This window comes from Phoca vitulina, unplaced genomic scaffold, assembly GCF_004348235.1.
Source record: "Phoca vitulina isolate PV1807 unplaced genomic scaffold, GSC_HSeal_1.0 scaffold82, whole genome shotgun sequence".
Classification (NCBI taxonomy): Eukaryota; Metazoa; Chordata; class Mammalia; order Carnivora; family Phocidae; genus Phoca; species Phoca vitulina.
In genome coordinates, this window is record NW_022589785.1 from 3,134,683 (window position 1) to 3,154,775 (window position 20,093).

The 20,093-nt window shown below is 41.4% G+C and overlaps 1 protein-coding gene across 5 annotated transcripts in view; it reads right to left on the bottom strand.

The window, feature by feature from the left end:
• The window catches only part of CHEK2 (checkpoint kinase 2), an 84,751-nt gene that overhangs the window by 30,927 nt on the left and 33,731 nt on the right, over positions 1 to 20,093 (bottom strand). The window contains exon 2 of one of the 5 annotated variants that reach the window (XM_032395058.1): positions 17,660 to 17,987. The exons of 3 other annotated variants lie outside the window; for them this stretch is intronic. In XM_032395058.1, the coding sequence (XP_032250949.1) occupies positions 17,660 to 17,981 (322 nt within the window). In that variant the 5' untranslated portion in view covers positions 17,982 to 17,987. Of the gene's footprint in view, positions 1 to 9,069; positions 9,086 to 17,659; positions 17,988 to 20,093 lie in introns of those variants that run through there. One more of the 5 variants, XM_032395062.1, reaches the window with a different exon arrangement.

A 20,093-nucleotide genomic window follows, 5' to 3' on the forward strand; every position in this document is an offset into this window, starting at 1 on the left:
TTTCACCTCAATTTTTTAAAAATTATATAGACATACATATTGGCCCAGAAATTCCACTTCTAGTAATTTATTCTATGGATAGAAACATATATATTATGAAAGGACATAAGAACAAAGGTAAAAAGGTTATTTACTATAGCATTATTCTTAGAGCAAAAACTAACAAACATCTTAAATGTCCATTAGTAAGGGGTTAATTCAAAAAACCTTACATATCGGGGCGCCTGGATGGCTCAGCTGGTTAAGCGTCCAACTCTTGATTTTGGCTTAGGTCTTGGTCTCCAGGTAGTGGGATCGAGCCCCATGTCAGGCTCCCTAAACAGTGGAGAGTCTGCTTCTCTCCCTCTGCCCCTTCCCCACCCGTGTGCGAGCACGAGCTCTCTCTCTCTCAAATAAATCATTAAAAAAAAATCTTACATGGCTATAAAAAGGAATAAGGACCTTTACATTCTGACAGAAAGATGTCTAAGACACATTGCTAAGTATAAAAAGCCAGTTGAAAGCAGTATGTTGTGAATCACAATTAATACAAAAAAATAAAGGGAGGGACGCCTGGCTGGTGCACTTGGTTAAGCAAACGACCCTTGGTTTTGGCTCGGGTCCTGATCTCAGGCTCCATGCTCAGTGCAAAGTCTACTTGAGATTCTCTCTCCCTCTCCCTCTGCGCCTCCCACTCGTGCTCTCTCTCTCTCTCGCTAAAATAAATAAATCTTTAAAAAAAAGAAAAAAAGAAAAAAGTGAAAAGAAGAATATGTAGACACTATATACAATATGATTACAAAGTAAAGCCATGCCTACTCTATGACCCAGCAATTCAAATCAGACTCTACCCCCCAGACATCTGCCAACTGACCAAGGAGACAACTCCAAGTATGTTCACTGAGTCTTGCTTGCAGGAGCAAAAACTGGAAACAATAAGTATCTGTTAACAGGGGAAGGAATTAATGAACCATGGTACTTCTTTTTTTTTTTTTTAAGATTTTATTCATTTATTTGAGAGAGAGAGAAAGCATGAGAGGGGAGAGGGTCAGAGGGAGGAGAAGACTCCCTGCCGAACAGGGAGCCCGATGTGGGACTCGATCCCAGGACTCCGGGATCATGACCTGAGCCGAAGGCAGTTGCTTAACCACTGAGCCACCCAGGCGCCCCTGAACCATGGTATTTCTACTGGAGACCAGGAACTTCTGCAGCAGCTGGAAAAAGAAGGGCACGGAGAGTTCACCAGGGCACTAACAGTCCAGGGATGGTAGACAGAGAGTGTAAGAAACAGCCAACTACGGAAAAGCCTGCTCTGACCTTTGCGCATCAGGAGAGCCCCCAAGCAGACGTGTAGAGGACGGCAAGGAGAGCAAGGTAGGAGGCAAGGGGACCAGAAGTTCTCAGTAAGGCAATTAGTGGGGTATGAACCCAGGGAAGGATGGGTCCATCTTCCCAGCAAAGAAGAAAGAGATGCAGGTGAGAGTATGTGAGGAAAGCAACAGATACATTGGTTTTGGCAAGGGAATTGAAAATTCAGGAAAGTCATTTTCTTTTGCTAGGGATTCCAGACGTCTTTGAAGTTCAAACTCACTGTCCTCCCTCCTTCTATAACACGGACAAAAAATTAAACCCATCTGGGAAAAGTTAACCCAACTCTCCCTTTGATACCCATTCAATCCTGACCTTTAGCCTACCTTCCTCACCTTTGCTCTAACGTTTCCCCCCATTGTACAGATAAGGATGGTGAGGCTCAGAGAAGTAGCATCACTTGCCTGATACACCTAGACAGGGACAGACCTAGGACTTGAACCCATGTCTTTCTAACTACAGAACCCTCACCCTTCTCCAGGTCCAGCCACAAACCTAAACTTTCACCCTTATTTTCTTCCTACTCAAGCATTTTTTTTTTTTTTAAAGATTTTATTTATTTATTCATGAGAGACAGAGAGAGAGAGAGAGAGGCAGAGGGAGAAGCAGGCTCCCAAGGAGCAGGAAGCCCGATGCGGGACTCGATCCCAGGACCCTGAGATCATGACCCGAGCCGAAGGCAGACGCCCAACCATCTGAGCCACCCAGGTGCCCCCTACTCAAGCATTTTTTTTTAGTTTTATTTAATTATTTGAGAGAGAGCACGAGTGGGGGGAGGGGCAGAGGGACAGGGAGAAGAAACAGACTCCCAGCTGAGCATGAAGCCTGATACCAGGCTCAATCCCTGGACCCCAGGATCATGACCTGAGCCTAAGGCAGATGCTTAACCGACTAAGCCACCCAGGAACCCCTACTCAAGCATTTTTAATCTCTCTCTCCACCAGTTCCTCTCACACTCATCTCAAACCGGAACAAACCTCCCTTAGGCTCCGGTCCCCTTCTGTTTGCTAACTAATTTCATCACCTTTCTAACACCACACTCACCTATTTCTCAATGGCAAGTAAAGAACATAGGTTTAAAGTCTGCAAAGCTGTAGGCTCAAATCCTGCTCTACCAACTCTAGGCTTTATGACTGTGGACAAGTTTATCAATCAATTGATTGATTCTGTAAAATGGAGGTAAGAATAAAAATACTCTCCCATAGGATTATTTTGTAATAATCTGTAAAATGGAGGTCAGAGTAAAAATACTCTCATAGGATTATTTTGAAATTTAAATAAGATAATCCCAATGCTCCACCCAACAAAAAGAAAATACACCTTCTTCTAAAATGCATATAAAACATACTCTCCAAAATAGAACATAAGCTGGGAGCGAGAAAGCCCCTCAATGAACGTAAAAGTGCACAAATCATACAAAGTATGTTCTCCAACAACAATGTACTGAAGTTAGGAACTTGAAAACAAAGAAATTTAGTAAATTCCCATTTAAATGGAAATTAAACACCACACTCCTAAAAAACCAAAGGGACAAAGAAAAAAACTGATAAGGAAAATTAGAAAATACTTTGAAATGAATGAAATGAAAAAAAAAAAAAAACCAATATACTAAAACTTATGGGATTCAGCCTGAGCATTACTTAAGGAAATTTATAGCTGTAAAAGTATAAGTTACAAATTTTTGGTCAGGGCACCTGGGTGCCTCAGTTGGTTGGGCGGCTGCCTTAGGCTCAGGTCATGATCCCAGAGTCCTGGGATTAAGTCCCACATAGGGCTCCCTGCTCGGCAGGGAATCCGCTTCTCCCTCTGACCCTACCCCCTCTTGTGCTCTCTCCTCTCTCTGTCAAATAAATAAAATCTATAAAAAAAAAATTTTTTTTTGGTCAATTACCCAACTTTCTTAAAACACTGGAAAAGAGAAGCAAATAAAATCTAAAACAAGCTGAGGGAAAAGATAAAAATCAGAGCAGAAACAAATGAAATGGAGAACAGAAAGATAAGAAAATCAATCAAATCAAAAGTTGGTTCTATTTTTTTTTTTTTTAAGATTTTGTTTTTGGGGCACCTGGGTGGCTCAGTCGTTAAGCGTCTGCCTTCGGCTCAGGTCATGATCCCAGGGTTGTGGGATCGAGCCCTGCATCGGGCTCCCTGCTCTGCGGGAAGCCTGCTTCTCCCTCTCCCACTCCCCCTGCTTGTGTTCCCTCTCTCGCTGTGTTTCTCTCTGTCAAATAAATAAATAAAATCTTTAAAAAAAAAAAACATTTTGTTTTTAAGTAATCTCTACACCCAACATGGGGCTTGAACTCACAACCCAAAGATCAAGAGTCCCATGCTCAAAAAACAAAAAAAAAAAAGTCACATGCTCTACTGACTGAGCCAGCCAGGCACCCTAGAAAGCTGGTTCTTTGAAAAGATCAACAAATTGATTAAAAAAAAAAAAAGTTGGATAGACTGACAAAGGGAGTGTCAAAGAGGAGCAATTACTACTAACCTTACAGAAAGAAAAAGGATTTTAAGAAGAATACTGTGGGGGCACCTGGGTGGCTCAGCCAGTTAATCATCCAACTCCTGATTTCGGCTCAGATCATCATTTCAGGGTCCTGGGATCTACCCTGGCATCAGGCTCTTTGCTCAGCCAGGAGCCTGCTTCTCCCTCTCCCACTCCCCCTGCTCATGCTCTCTCTCTCTCTCTCTGTGTCAAATAAATAAATAAAACCTTAAAAAAAAAAAAGCTTGAAAGACCTATATAAATGTTCACAGATTGGAATACTATTGTAAACATGGCAAAATGCACAAACTGCTGATTTACACAATCCCTGTCAAAATCCCAGCTGCCTTCTTTGCAGAAATTAACAAGCTCAAACTAAAATTCTTATGGAAATACACAGACCCAGAATAGCCAAAATCATCTTGAAAATGAAGTACAAAGTTAGAGGACTTACATTTTGAAATTTCAAAACTTACTCCAAAGTTACCATCAAGACGGTACAGAACTCCCATTAAGGACAGACATATAGATGAATAGAGAAGAATGAAGAGACCAAAAATAAATCACATTTACAGTCAATTCATTTTCAAAAAGGGTGCCAAAACAATTCACTGGGAAAAGAATAGTCTTTTCAACAAAAGGTACTAGGACAAGAAGATATCCACATTCAAAATAATAGAGTTGAGGGACGCCTGGGTGGCTCAGTCAGTTGGGCGTCTGTCTTTGGCTCAGGTCATAATCCCAGGGTACTGGGACTGAGCCCCGCATCAGACTCCCTGTTCAGCGGGGAGCCTGCTTCTCCCTCTCCCTCTGCCCCTCCCTCCCTACTCTGGCGAGTGCTCGTGCACTCCCGCGCTCTCTCTCTTTCTCTCTCTAGCTGTCTCTCAAGTAAATAAAGTCTTTAAAAACAAAAAAAACAAAAAACAAAAAAAACCCAAAAACAAAACAATAGAGTTAAAACCCTTACCTCATGCCCTATACAAAAATCAACTCAAACAGAATCAAAGGCTAATAGCAATAGGAACCAGAACTACAAACCTCTAAGAAAAAAGAACAGTAAAGAAGCTTTGCAATCTTGGGTTAAACAATGCTTTCTTAGATATAACACGAAAAGCACAAACGACAAGGGCGCTTAGGTGGCTTAGTCAGTGAAGCGTCTCCTTCCACTCAGGTAATGATTCCAGGGTCCTGGGATCGAGCCCCAAGTCAGGCTCGGCAAGGAGTCTGCTTCTCCTCTCCCTCTACTCCTCCCCTCTGCTCGTGGTCTCTCTCTCTCTCTCTCAAATAAATAAATAAAATCTTTAAAAATAAAAACACAAGAAAAAATAGAGAAATCGGACATAAAGTTTAAAATTACTGTGTCAAACAAAATCATCAAGAAAGTGAAAAAGAGGGGCCCTGGGTGTCTCAATCAGTTAAGTATCTGCCTTCAGTTCAGGTCATGATCTCAGGTTCCTGGGATCCAGCCCTGCATTGGGCTCCCTGCTCAGCAGGAAATCTGTTTCTCCCTCTCCCTCTGTCCCTACCCCCCCTTTGTACTCGTGCTAACAATAAATAAAATCTTAAAAAAAAAAAGTTAAAAAGAACTCAAAGAAAGGAAGTAATATTTGCAAAACATATATCTGATAGGGGATTCTAAAATACATAAAGAATGCAGGGGCACCTGGGTGGCTCAGTTGTTAAGCGTCTGCCTTCGGCTCAGGTCATGATCCCGGGGTCCTGGGATCGAGCCCCGCATCGGGCTCCCTGCTCAGTGGGAAGCCTGCTTCTCCCTCTCCCACTCCCCCTGCTTGTGTTCCCTCTCTCTCACTGTGTCTCTCTCTGTCAAATAAATAAATAAAAAATCTTAAAAAAATAAAATAAAATAAAAAAATAAAATAAAATACATAAAGAATGCAAACCAGTAACAAAAAGACAATCCAATTAAAAAATATCAAAGGCAGGGTGCCTGGGTGGCTCAATCGTTGGGCGTCTGCCTTCGGCTCGGGTCATGGTCCCGGAGTCCTGGGATCAAGCCCCACGTCGGGATCCCCGCTCTGGGGGAAGCCTTCTTCTCCCTCTCCCACTCCCCCTGCTTGTGTTCCCTCTCTTGCTGTGTCTCTCTCTGTCAAATAAATAAAAATCTTTAAAAAAAAAAAAAATCAAAGACTCTTGAATAGACATTTCCTCAAAGAAGATACAAAAATGGCCAATAAACACATAAAAAGGTGTTCAATTATCATTAGCCATCAGGAAAATGCAAATAAAAACCACAACAAGATATAATTTCACATCTACCAGGATGACTATAATTAAAAAGACACATATAGGGTGCCTGGGTGGCTCAGTTGGTTAAGCGACTGCCTTCGGCTCAGGTCATGATCCTGGAGTCCCAGGATCGAGTTCCACATCTGGCTCCCTGCTCAGTGGGGGGTCTGCTTCTCCCTCTGACCCTCTTCCCTCTCATGCTCTCTGTCTCTCATTCTCTCTCTCTCAAATAAATAAAATCTTAAGAAAAAAATAAAAATAAAAAATAAAAAGACACATATAAGTCATGGAGAAATTGGAACCTTCATATATTGATGGTGGGAATATAGAATGGTACAGCTGCTGCGGAAAGTTTAGTGGTTCCTTAAAATATTAAACACAGAGACTTCCATGGAACAGTGGTAAGAAAAGTAAGAAGCGCAAAAGCAGTAAAATTAAGTATATCTATAAAAATCAGTCAAGGGATTCATAAAATAAAAGGATGTAAGGGTATGACACCATATACCTAAAATGTGGTAAGAAGAAGACTAAAAGAATGGGATCAAACTTAAGCAACCATCAATTTTACATAGACTGCTAGATTAATAAGACGTTAAATACAAACCTAATGGTAACCACAAATCAAAAACCAGTAAGTTATCCAAATAACAAAGACATAAGAATCCATTTTATTTCTAAAGACAGAAAGCAAACCACAAGGAGAGCAAGAAAATATGGAACACAAGAGAACTACAAAAACAACTATAAAAACCATAAAACAATAAAAAGAAGGAAGTATATAACAATAGAGGCTTACCTCAAGAAGCAAGAAAGATCTCATATAAACAATATAACCTTACACCTAAAGGAGCTAGAAAAAGAAAACAAATGAAGTCTAAAACAAGTAAAAAATGGCCGTAAGTACATACCTACCAATAATTACTTAGAATGCAAATGGAGTTAACAATCAAAAGACATTATGTGATAAAATGGATAAAAAGGAAGACCCATCTATATTCTGCCTACAACAAACTCATTTCAGACCTCAAGACACATGCAGATTGAAGTGAATGGATGGGGCGCCTGGGTGGCTCAGTCGTTAAGCATCTGCCTTCGGCTCAGGTCATGATCCCAGGGTCCTGGGATCGAGTCCCACATCCGGCTCCCTGCTCGGCAGGAAGCCTGCTTCTCCCTCTCCCACTCCCCCTGCTTGTGTTCCTGCTCTCACTATCTCTCTCTCTGTCAAATAAATAAATAAAATCTTTAAAAAAAAAAAGAAAGAAAGAAAGTGAATGGATGGAGGGGTGCTGGGTGGCTGAATCAGTTCAGCATCCAACTCTTTTTTTTTTTTTTTAAAGATTTTATTTATTTATTCATGAGAGACAGGGAGAGAGAGAGACGCAGAGGCAGAGAGAAGCAGGCTCCCCACCGAGCAGGGAGCCCGATGCGGGACTCGATCCCAGGACCCCGGGATCATGACCTGAGGCGAAAGCAGATGCTTAACCATCTGAGCCACCCAAGCACCCTGCATCCAACTCTTGACTCAGGTCATGATCGGAAGATTGTGAGATCAAGCCCCATGTTGCCCTGAGCTCAGCATGGAATCTGCTTGGAATTCTTTCCCTCTTCCTCTCCCTCCCCGGCTGCCCCCCACCCCCACCCCACTGCTTGCTGATAGGCCCTCACCTCTCTCCTCTCTCTCTCTCTCTCTCTCTCAAATGAATAAATAAAATCTTTTTTTTTAAGTGAAGGGATAAAGATTTATCATGCAAATGGAAATGAAAAGAAAGCCAGGATAGCAATACTCATATCAGACAAAATACTTTATTTATTTTTTTTTTTTAAAGATTTTATTTATTTATTTGACAGAGAGAGAGAGCACATGAGAGGGGGGAGGGTCAGAGGGAGAAGCAGACTCCCTGCTGAGCAGGGAGCCCGATGCGGGACTCGATCCCGGGACTCCAGGATCATGACCTGAGCCGAAGGCAGTCGCCTAACCAACTGAGCCACCCAGGCGCCCTAGACAAAATACTTTAAAACAAAGACTGTAACAAGAGACAAAGAAGGACACCATAATCACAAAGGGAACAATCCAAGAAGATAAAACAATTCTAGGGACGCCTAAGTGGCTCAGTCGGTTAAGCGTCTGCCTTAGGCTCAGGTCATGATCCCAGGGTCCTGGGATGGAGTCCCACACCTGTCTCCTTGCTCAGCAGGAAGCCTGCTTCTCCCTCTGCCTGCCGCTCCCCTTCCTTGTACTCTCACTCTCTCTCTCCCCCAGCTCTCTCTCTCGCAAATAAATGAATAAAATCTTTAAAAAAAAAAAAAAAAAAAGAGACGATATAACAATTCTAAATATTTATACACTGAACATGGGAGCACCCAAATACATAAAGCAGCTAAAAACAAACATAAAGGAAGTAATCAATAGTCATACTTAACAGTACACACATCAATGGAAAGATCATTCCAAACAGAAAATCAACAAGGATAGCTTTTTTGGGGGGCATGTGGGTGGCTCAATTGTTAAGCATGTGCCTTCAGCTCAGGTCATGATCCCAGGGTCCTGGGATCGAGCCCCACATCAGGCTCCCTGCTTAGCGGGAGGCCTGCTTCTCCCTCTCCCACTCCCCCTGCTTGTGTTCCCTCTCTCTCTGTGTCTCTCTCTGTCAAATAAATAAGTAAAATAAATAAATAAAATCTTAAAATCTTTTTTTTTATTTGTCAGAGAGAGAGAAAAAGAGAGCACAAGCAGGGGAAGCAGCAGGCAGAGAGAGATGCAGGCTCCCCACTCAGCAAGGAGCCCAATGCAGGACTCGATCCCAGGACCCTGGGATCATGACCTAAGCCAAAGGCAGATGCTTAACTGACTGAGCAACCCAGGTGTCCCAAAGAATAGCTTTGAATGACACACTGGACTACATGGATCTAACAGATATATTCAGAACATTCCATCGTATGCAGCAAAAGCAGTCTTAAGAGTTGGAAATATAACAATACAGGCTTACCTCAAGAAGCAAGAAAAATCTCAAACATATAACCTTACACCTAAAAGAGCTAGAAAAAGAGAAACAAATGAGGCCTAAAGCCAGGAGAAGGAAGGAAATAATAAAGATTAGAATAGAAATAAATGACATAAAAACTAAAAAAACAATAGAACAGATCAAGGAAACCAGGGGCTGGTTCTTTGAAAAACTAAATAAAAAATGGGGCACCTGGGTGGCTCAGTTCGTTAAGCGTCCGACTCTTGATTTCGGCTCAGGTCATGATCTCAGGGTTTGTGAGATCAAGCTCTGTGTCAGGTTCCACGCTGGGCTTGGAGCCTGCTTAAAACTCTCTCTCCCTCTCCCTCTACCCCTCCCCACCCCTGTCCCTCTCTAAAAAAAAGAAAAACAAAATAAAATTGGTAAACCTGTAGCCAGACTTATCCAAAAGAAGAAAAAGGACACAAATAAATAAAATCATAAATGAGAAAAGAGAAATAACAACAAATACCATGGAAATACAATTATAAGAGAATACTATGAAACACTGTATGTCAACAAAATGGACAACCTAGAAGAAATGGATAAATTCATAGAAACATATAAATTACCAAAACTGAAGCAAGAAGAAATAAAAAGCTTGAACAGACCTATAATCAGTGGAGAAACTGAATCAGTAATCAAAAAACTCCTAATAAACAAAAGTCCAAGACGAGATGGCTTCACAGGCCAACTTCTACCAAACATTTAAAGAAGGATTAGTATCTATTCTTCTCAAACTATTCCAAAAAATTGAAAAGGAAGGAAAGCCTCTAAATTCACTCTATGAGGCCAACATTACCCTGATACCAAAACCAGACAAAACACCACAAAAAGAGAACTACAGGCCAATACCCCTGATGAACATAAATGTAAAAATCCTCAACAAAATACTAGCAAACTGAATCCAACAATACACTGAAACAATCACTCACCACGATCAAGTGCGATTTATTCCTGGGATGCAAGGGAGGCTCAATATTCGCAAATCAAGCAAGGTGATGCATCACATTAATAAAAGAAAGGATAAGAACCATATGATCATTTCAATAGATGCAGAAAAAGCATGTGACAAAGTACAACATCTGTTCATGATAAATACCCTCAACAAAATAGGTTTAGGGGCACCTGGGTGGCTCAGTTGTTAAGCGTCTGCCTTCGGCTCAGGTCATGATCCCAGAGTCTTGGGATCGAGCCCCACATCGGGCTCCCTGCTCCATGGGAAGCCTGCTTCTCACTTTACTAGTCCCCCTGCTTGTGTTCCCTCTCTCGCTATGTCTCTCTCTGTCAAATAAATAAATAAAATCTTAAAAAAAAATAAATAGGTTTAGAGGGAACATACCTCAACATAATAAAGGTCATATATGAAAACCCACAGCTACTATCATCCTAAATGGGCAAAAGCTGAAAGCTTTTCCTCTACGGTCAGGAACAAGACAGGAATGTCCACTCTCACCACTTCTATTCCACGTAGTACTGGAAGTCCTAGCCACAGCAATCAGACAGCAAAAAGAAATAAAAGGCATCCAGGGACGCCTGGGTGGCTCAGTCAGTTAAGTGGTGCCTTATTAAGCTCAGGTCATGATCCCAGGATCCTGGGATCGAGTCCTGCATTGGGCTCCTTGCTCAGCAGGGTCTCCCTCTGCCTACCATTCTCCCTGCTTGTACTTGCACTGTCTCTCTCTCCCTCTCTCTCTTGACAAATAGATAAATAAAATCTTTAAAAAAAAAAAAAAGAAATAGAAGGCATCCAAACTGGCAGGGAAGAAGTAAAATGTTTACTATTTCCAGGTGACATGAAATATAGAAAATCCAAAAAAACTACTAAACTGATAAACAAATTCAATAGTCACAGGATACATGATCAATGTACAGAAATCTGTTACATTTCTATTCACCAAAACTGAAGTAGCAGAGAGAGAAATTAAGGAATCAATCTCATTTACAATTGCACCAAAAACAAGAAGATACGTAAGAATAAACCTAACCAAAGAGGTTAAAGACCTATACTCTGCAAACTATGGACACTGATGAAAGAAAATGAAGACGACACAAAGAAATGGAAAGACATTCCATGCTTATGGATTGGAAGGGCAAATATTGTTAAAATGTCTATATTACCCAAAGCAATCTACACATTTAATGCAATCCCTATGAAAATACCAACAGCAGTTTTCCCAGAGCTAGAACAAACAATCCTAAAAGTTGCATTGAACTACAAAAGACCCTGAAGAGCCAAAGCCATCTTAAATAATAAAAGCAAAGCTGGAGGCATCGCAACAATGAAAAAAACCGACAAACCAAAAACAGACTCTTAACTACAGAACAAGCTGATGGTGACCAGAGGAGAGGTGAGTGGGGGGATGAGTGAAATAGGTGATGAGGATTAAGAGTACATTTATCCTTATAAGCACTGGGTAAGGTATACAATAGCTGAATCACTTTATTGTACACCTGAAACTAATATAACACTATGTTAACTATACTGAAATTGAAGTAATTTTTTTTAAATTAAACATAGAATTACCATATTATCCAGCAATTCCATTCCTAGATATAAACAAAAAAAAATTGAAAATAGGTACTCAAGCAGACACTTGAATGCAAATATTCATAGCATTAGTCACAATAGCCAAAACACAGAAATAATCCAAATGTCCATCAACAGAAGAATGGATAAACAAAATGTGATATATACATGCAGTGAAATACTACTATTCAACCATAAAAAAAATAAAATTGATAATATAATACAAAATGAATGAACTTTAAAAATATTATGCTAAGGGGTGCCTGGGTGACTCAGTCGGTTAAGCATCTGCCTTCCATTCATGTCCTGGGATTGAGCCCCACATTGGGCTCCCTGCTCAGCAGGGAGTCTGCTTCTCCCTCTCCCTTCTTCTCTCTCTCTCTCTCTCGCTCTCTCGCTCACACTCTCTCTCAAATAAATAAATAAAATCTTTTTAAAAATAAGATAAATAAGGGGCACCTGGGTGGCTCAGTCGTTAAGCGTCTGCCTTCGCTCAGGTCATGATCCCAGGGTCCTGGGATCGAGTCCCATGTCAGGTTCCCTGCTCAGCAGGAACCCTACTTCTCCCTCTCCCATTCCCCCTGCTTGTGTTCCCTCTCTCGCTGTCTCTCTGTCAAAAAATAAATTAAAAAATCTTTAAAAAATAAATAAAATAAAATAAATAAGATAAATTATGCTAAGTCAAAGAAGCCAGACACAAAAGCACAAATATTACAATTCCATTTATATAAAGTATCTAGAGTAGATAAATTCATAGACACAAAAAGTAGGTTAGAAGTTACCAGAGGAATTCAATGGGGAAAAGACAGTTTCTTCAATAAACAGTGTTGGGAGAACTATATAACCATATGCAGAAGAATGAAATTGGACTATCTTACACCATTCATAAAAATTAACTTGAAATGGATTAAAGACTTAAAAAGAACTGAAACTACAAAATCCTACAAGAAAACACAGGGGAAAAGTTCCTTGACATGGATCTTAGGGGCAATTTTTTGGATATGACACCCAAAGTACAAGCAACAGGGACACCTGGCTGGCTCAGTCAGTAGAGCATCGGACTCTTGATCTCAGGGTCATGAGTTCAAGCCCCACATTGGCCAAGAAGCCTACTTAAAAAAAAAGCAACAGAAGCAAAAATTAATAAGTGGGATTATGTCACACTAAAAAGCTTCTGTGCAGCAAAGGAAACCATCAACAAAATGAGAAGGCAACCTAAGAACTGGAAGAAAATATTTGCAAATCATGTATCTGAGAAGGGGTCAATACCCAAAATATTTAAAAACTCTCACAACTCAAGAGCAAAATGTAAACAATCTAAGAAAGAGGCGGAGGAACTGAAGAGACATTTTTCTAAAGAAGACATCCAAATGGGGTGACTGGGTGGCTCAGTTGGTTAAGCGTCTGCCTTCGGCTTGGATCATGATCCCAGAGTCCTGGGATCAAGCCCCACATGGGGGGGGGGGGGCGGTCCCTGCTCAGCGGGGAGTCTGCTTCTTCCTCTCCCCCTACTCCTTCCCGCTTGTGTACTTGCTCTCACTCTCGCTCTCGCTCTCAAATAAATAAATAAAATCTTTAAAAATAAATACATAAATAAAAACATAAGTGACAAAGAAAAAATAGAGAAACTGGACATAATTAAAGTTTAAAATTACTGTGTCAAACAACATCATCAAGAAAGTGAAAAAGAGGGGTGCCTGGGTGGCTCAGTCGTTAAGCATCTGCCTTCCATTCAGGTCATGTCCCGGGATTGAGCCCCACCACTAGGCTACCTGCTCAGTGGGGAGTCTGCTTCTCCCTCTGCCCCTCCCCCCTGCTTGTGCTCTCTCACTCGTGCACAAGCTTTCTCTCTTGCAAAAATAAATAAAATCTTAAAAAAAAAAAAAAAAGACGAGATTTGCTAAGTGTTGGCCAGGAAGTGGAGTAAAAGGTACCCTGGTGCACGGCTGGCAGGAATGTAAATTGGTGTAGCCATTATGGAATGCAGAATGGAGATTCCTCCAAAAATTAAAAACAGAATTGCCGTATGATCCAGGAATTCCACTTCTGGGTATTTATCCAAAGATAACAAAACACTAACTTGTAAAGATATATGTACCCCCATGTTCACTGCATAACTGTTTACAATAGCCAACACACAGAAGCAACCTAAATGTCCAACAATGGATGGACAAAGAAAATACGGTGTATGTGTATATATATGTATATGTATACACACACACACACACACACACACTCTCTCTCTCAATGGAATATATTCAGCCATTAAAAAAAAGCATGAAATCTTACCATTATGACAATACAGATGGACTTTGAAGGCATTATAAGTGAAATAAGTCAAGAAAAGACAAATATTGTATAATCTCACTTATATGTCTTATATGTGGAATCTAAAAAACCTAAACTCAGGAGGCTCAATGGGTTAAGCGTCTGCCTTCGGCTCAGGTCATGATCCCAGGGTCCTGGGATAGAGTCCAGCGTTGGGCTCCCTGCTCAGCAGGGAGTCTGCTTCTCCCTCTGCCTGCCACGCCCCCTGCTTGTGCGCACTCTCTCTCTCTCTCTCTCTCTCTCTCTCTCGCTCTGTCTGGCAAATAAAGTCTTTTTAAAAAAAAAAAATAATTAATTAAAAAATAATAAAAAGGGGCGCCTGGGTGGCTCAGTTGTTAAGCATCTGCCTTTGGCTCAGGTCATGATCCCAGGGTCCTGGGATCGAGCCCTGCATCAGGCTCCCTGCTCCGTGGGAAGCCTGCTTCTCCCTCTCCCTCTCCCCCTGCTTCTATTCCCTCTCTCGCTGTGTCTCTGTCAAATAAATAAATAAAATCTTTAAAAAATAATAAAAAACAAATAAAAATAAAAAATAATAAAAAACCTGAACTCATATAAATAGAGAGTGGTGGTTATCAGGGGCTTGAGAGTGGGAAAATGGGGAGATGTTCGTTATAGGGTACAAACTTCCAAGTACAAGAAAATAAGTTCTGGTGGCCTAACGTACAGTGTGGTGATTATAGTTAGTAATACTATATCATATACTTGAAAGCTGCTAAGAGCATAGATCTTAAATGTTCTTTTTTTTAATACTTTTTTTTTTTAAGTTTTATTTTTATTTATTTGCCAGAGAAAGAGAGAGCACAAGCAGGGGGAGTGGCAGGCAGGAGAGGGAGAAGCAGACTCCCTGCTGAGCAAGGAGCCCAATGTGGTGCTCAATCCCGGAACCCTGGGATCATGACCTAAGCCGAAGGCAGCCACTTAACCGAGCCACCCATGCACCCCTTAAATGTTCTCATCACAAAAAAGAAATGGTAATTATGGGATATAATGAGAGTGTTAATTTAACACTACACTAGTAATCATTTTGCAATATATAACTGTATCAAATTAATACACTGTACACCTTAAATTTATACAGTGTTGTATGTCGATCATATATAAAGCTTGGGGGGGGGGGGGGGGGGGAGAGGACAATTACCAGAGGAAAAATTTTGTAAATAGGTAATGGAGACAGTTGCACAATATTTTGTAAATGTAGTTAATGCCACTGAACGTAATGGTTTACTTAATGGTTACAGTGACAAAACTTTTTGTTATATAGATTTTCCCACAATAAAAATAAGTAAACATGGGGCGACTGGCTGGCTCAGTCAGTAGATCATGCAACTCTTGATCTCAGGGTCATGAGTTCAAACCCCACAAGGGGCACAGAGCTTACTTAAAAAAATGAGGGGCACCTGGCTGGCTCAGTCAGAAGAGAGTGCAACTCTTGATCTTGGGGTCGTGAGTTTGAGCCCCATGTGAGTAGAGACATCATTTAAATAAATAAAACTTTAAGCAGTAAGTAAACATTTAAAGAATACTCAAATACATTTTTTTTAAGATTTTAAGTAATCTCTACATCCAATGTGGGGCTCAAACCCACAATCCCAAGATCAAGAGTCGCATGCTCTACCGATGGAACCAGTCAGGCACCCCAGGAATACATTTTTTAAAATGCCAAGACTTATATACTGAAAATGAAAGAAATTAAAGAATACCTAAATAAATGGAAAGACATCCCATGTTCATGGATCAGAAGACTTAGTATTATTAAGATGTCAATACTCAGGAGTGCCTGGGTGGCTCAATCAGTTGGGCATCCTGCTCTTGGTTTTAGCTCAGGTCATGATCTCAGGGTCATGGGATCAAGCCCCACGCCGGGCTCCATGGTCAGTGCAGAGTTTGCTTGTCCCTCTCCCTCTGATCCTCCCCCCATGCTCTTTTATTTTTTTTTACTTTATTATTTTATTATCTTTATTATAAATAAAATCTTAAAAAAAAAAAGATGTCAATACTCCCCAAACTGATCTATAGATTCAATGTAATCTCTAATAAAATCTAAGCTGCCTTCTTTGCAGGAACTGATAAGCTCGTCCTAAAATTCATATGGAAATGTAAGGGACTCAGAATTGTCAAAACAATCTTGAAAAAGAGGAACAAATGAGGACTCACACTCTGGATTTCAAAACTCACTACAAAGCTACAGCAATCAAGATTTTGTGGTACTTGCATAAAAGGACAGACACATAGACCAAGAGAACGGAACTGAAAAGTCTAGAAATAAACCCTCACATTTATGGCCAAATGATTTTTGACAAGAGTGCCAAGACCATTCAACAGAGAAAGAAGAGTCTCTTCAGGGGGCACCTGGGTGGCTCAGTCGGTTAAGTGTCTGCCTGCAGCTCAGGTCATGGTCCCAAGGGTCCTGGGGTTAAGCCCTGCATCAGGTTCCCTGCTCAGCAGTGAGTCTGCTCCTGCCTCTCTCCCTCTGCCTCCTTCCTCATGCTCTCTCTCAAATAAATAAAATCTTTAAAAAAAAAAAAAAGTCTCTTCAAGAAAGTGCTCAACTAGGATATTCACATGCAAAAGAATGAACTGGGACCTCTACCTCATACCATATACAAAAAGCAACGCAAAACAAATCAATGTAAGGACTAAACCTATAAAACGTTTAGAAAAAAACAGGTGTGAATCAGTAATAATAATAACATCCTATTTATTGAGCATTATCCACTTTCAAAGTGATGCAGCCCACTTCACCCTTTCTCACAATATCTGTTTCCCGTTCACCATATATAAGCCCTAAGCCTATCTTAAAACAATGGTTTAAGTGAGTAAAAAATAGCTTCAAATACTTCTTTTTTTAAGAGATTTTTTTTTTTAAGATTTTATTTATTTATTTGACAGACAGAGAGATAGTGAAAGCAGGAACACAAGCAGGGGGAGTGGGAGAGGGAGAAGCAGGCTTCCCACCAAGCAGGGAGCCGGATGTGGGGCTCGATCCCAGGACCCTGGGATCATGACCTGAGCCGAAGGCAGACACTTAATGACTGAGCCACCCAGGCGCCCCTCAAATACTTACTTCTAAATTTAAAGTCGTAGCTATGAAAATTCCTATATTATTTCTCCACTTTTTAGTTTCTTTTTCAGGTCATCAAAGTTGGACATGAAATAAAGAGTGAGTGATAAGGTACATATAATACATTAGTCATATTTTTAATATCAAAACGCTATTTCAAACATACCTATAGCGAAGCCTTACTACTGGAATCAGGACGTGTCATAGAGGATGAATGTATTTAAATTGCAAGGCTGGCTATTTTGAGATAATAAATAACAGTCAACAAATAGCCTTCCCTATTCTCAAACTGTAAATTGGATGTTCTGAAGCTGCTACAGCAGGGGTTAAGTGGTGGTTTCTGTGATTAGTCCATTAACTGTTTTCAAGTTTGCATGAATCAGCACTTTTCTAGGGAAAGATCTACTGCTCTCTTCAGATGCGCCCATGGACAGAACATTACAGACGCCCAATTAATATTTGTTGGAAGAATAAATGAAGGGGGATCCACAGCAGGTAAGAGTCAGTAAACTCCCCAAAACTGCTTCCTTCGTTCCATCTTTCATCACCTTCAAACTCCGGAATCATTCCAGAAGTGTCTTGAGCTTTCTGCTACAACTGCTTCCTCTATTTTTGTGAACAATTATAATTTTACACAATGTAACAAAGGGTCTTACCAAGATTGGGGAATCCATCCTGAAGGGCCCATAACCGAGCCCAAGGGGCAGGGACAGGCTCCTCGGGTTCCTGGTCCTCAGGAATAGAACAGAGTTCCTGGGTGGACACTGTGTCTAAGGAGCTCAGTGTCCCCGAGCTGGAGTGAGAGGACTGGCTGGATGTGGGTGCTGTGCTGGTGGAGCTGGACGTGACTGGAGAGTGTGAGGAGGAGCTGTGTGTCTGGGAGGAGGTGCCTTGAGACTGCGAGAAGCCACCTTGGGACTGGGTACAGGAGCCACTGCCATGGGACTGCTGACGCTTCCCATCCGTCTCTCGAGACATCGCGACCTCAAAAATAAGGGTCCGATAATAAGGTTATGTTTCAAGAAACAAGACTTGCAAGACTTGAAGTTCAAGAGTGAAGAACGGGCAGGGGCGCCTGGGTGACTCAGTCGGTTAAGCGTCCGACTCTTGATTTCAGCTCGGGTCATGATCTCACGGTGATGAGATGAGGCCCGTGGCATCCAGGATCTGCGCTGGGTGTGGAGCCTGCTTGGGATTCTCTCTCCCTCTCCCTCTGCCCCTTCACTCCACCCACCTCCCCCCCACTCCCGCCCCCCACCCCGCATGGGGGCAATCTCTCTCTCCTAAAAAATAAAAAAGTAAAGGATAGGCATATTTACATCAGGAAAAAAAATAAATCCAGAGCAAGCATGTTCTGCAAAAGTTAAAATTCTAAGTCTAGATTGATCTATAGTTCCTCTGGGCTGAGCTTTTCACCATATCACTTTCACCGGATCAGTTTTTTGTGTGACAGCCACAAACCACAGGAAAAAGAAAGAAAAAAATTATTCAAAGGTTATAAATAAGTTAAAAGAAATGAACTAACCTGGGGGTGGGAAGGAAGACCTCATAACAGCTTACATTCATCTAATTTTTTAAAAATTAGAAATGTGGGGCGCCTGGGTGGCTTGGTCGGTTAAGCACCTGCCTTCAGCTTGGGTCATGATCCGGGGTCCTGGGACTGAGCCCCATGTTGGGCTCCCTGCTCAGTGGGAGTCTGCTTCTCCCTCTCCCTCTGCCTGCTGCTCCCCCTGCTTGTGCTTGCTCGCGCTCTCTCTCTCCATCAAATAAATACATAAATAAAATAAAATAAAACTTAGAAATGAGGGGTGCCTGGGTGGCTAAGTCGGTTAAGCATCTGCTTTCGGCTCAGCACTCTCCCTCTGTTGCTCCCCCTGTTTGCTCTCTGTCAAATACAGAAATAAATAAAATCTTTAAAAAAAAAATAAAAATTAGGGGCGCCTGGGTGGCTCAGTCGGTTAAGCGTCTGCCTTCTGCTCAGGTCACGATCCCAGGGTCCTGGGATCGAGCCCCGCATCGGGCTCCCTGCTCCGCGGGAAGCCTGCTTCTCCCTCTCCCACTCCCCCTGCTTGTGTTCCCTCTGTCGCTGTGTCTCTCTCTGTCAAATAAACAAATAAAATCTTTAAAAAAAAATAAAAAAATAAATAAATAAAAATAAAAAAAATAAAAATTAGAAATGAAACTTAAAAAGTATTCATTAATACAATCAACACTACACTTAAATTTCATGTTTTGGAACAAGAAAGGGGAAGGGTCATGTGGCTTGGGATAGAAGATGGGCAAAGAAACTATAAACTAATTCACTGCACCACACCAGGGGTGACCATTTACATAAAATGTCACAGACACCCCTCCTCCCCCAAGCCTGCCCCAGGACGGTGAAGACCACATCCTGTTTGTTCACTCTAGATTCCCTGACTCCTAACTAAGGGCCAGGCTATTAATGAAGCAGAACACAAAGATTATTCTAAACAACTCCACCTAGCCCTTTGTGATGCTGAGTAACTATAAGGGGCTCACCTTTCATCCTAAATGGCCCTCCAGCCCAACAGAATCCTACAGAAACAATTGAGTCACAGGAGACCATAACAGGTTCCCACCCTCACTTTATAGAGTTAATTTGATGGACAGTTAAACTCTGACAACAGAAACTACAGTAAAGTCAAAGTAACTGTCAATCCCTAACTTTAAACCCCTAACATGATTTTTTATAAAAGGGGGGAGGGGAGTACATTCTCTCTTCTCTCCAGATACACATACTCAGGCTCTTCCTCCAGGAGAACACAGTAAACATTACTCACACTGACTGTATTTATATAGCTTTCCAGATACAAAGATCCTGACGACTTTTTCTTAAAGCACACCAGGGAGGTGATGCCGGAGCTGAGTGTGCCACTCCAGGACCTGCAGCTCTAATACTACTACCTTAGTCAAGGCTGCAACCTCTAATAGCTTTCTAAGCAACACTTCTCCACTCTGAGAACGGACAAAAGACTGTCAAGAAGTGGCTGCTATCCTCGTTTATTGTAAGGGTCCAGCAGACTGAAACCACATTAGCCTCAGCCATGAGGAGGAGAAAGCATGTGGAAA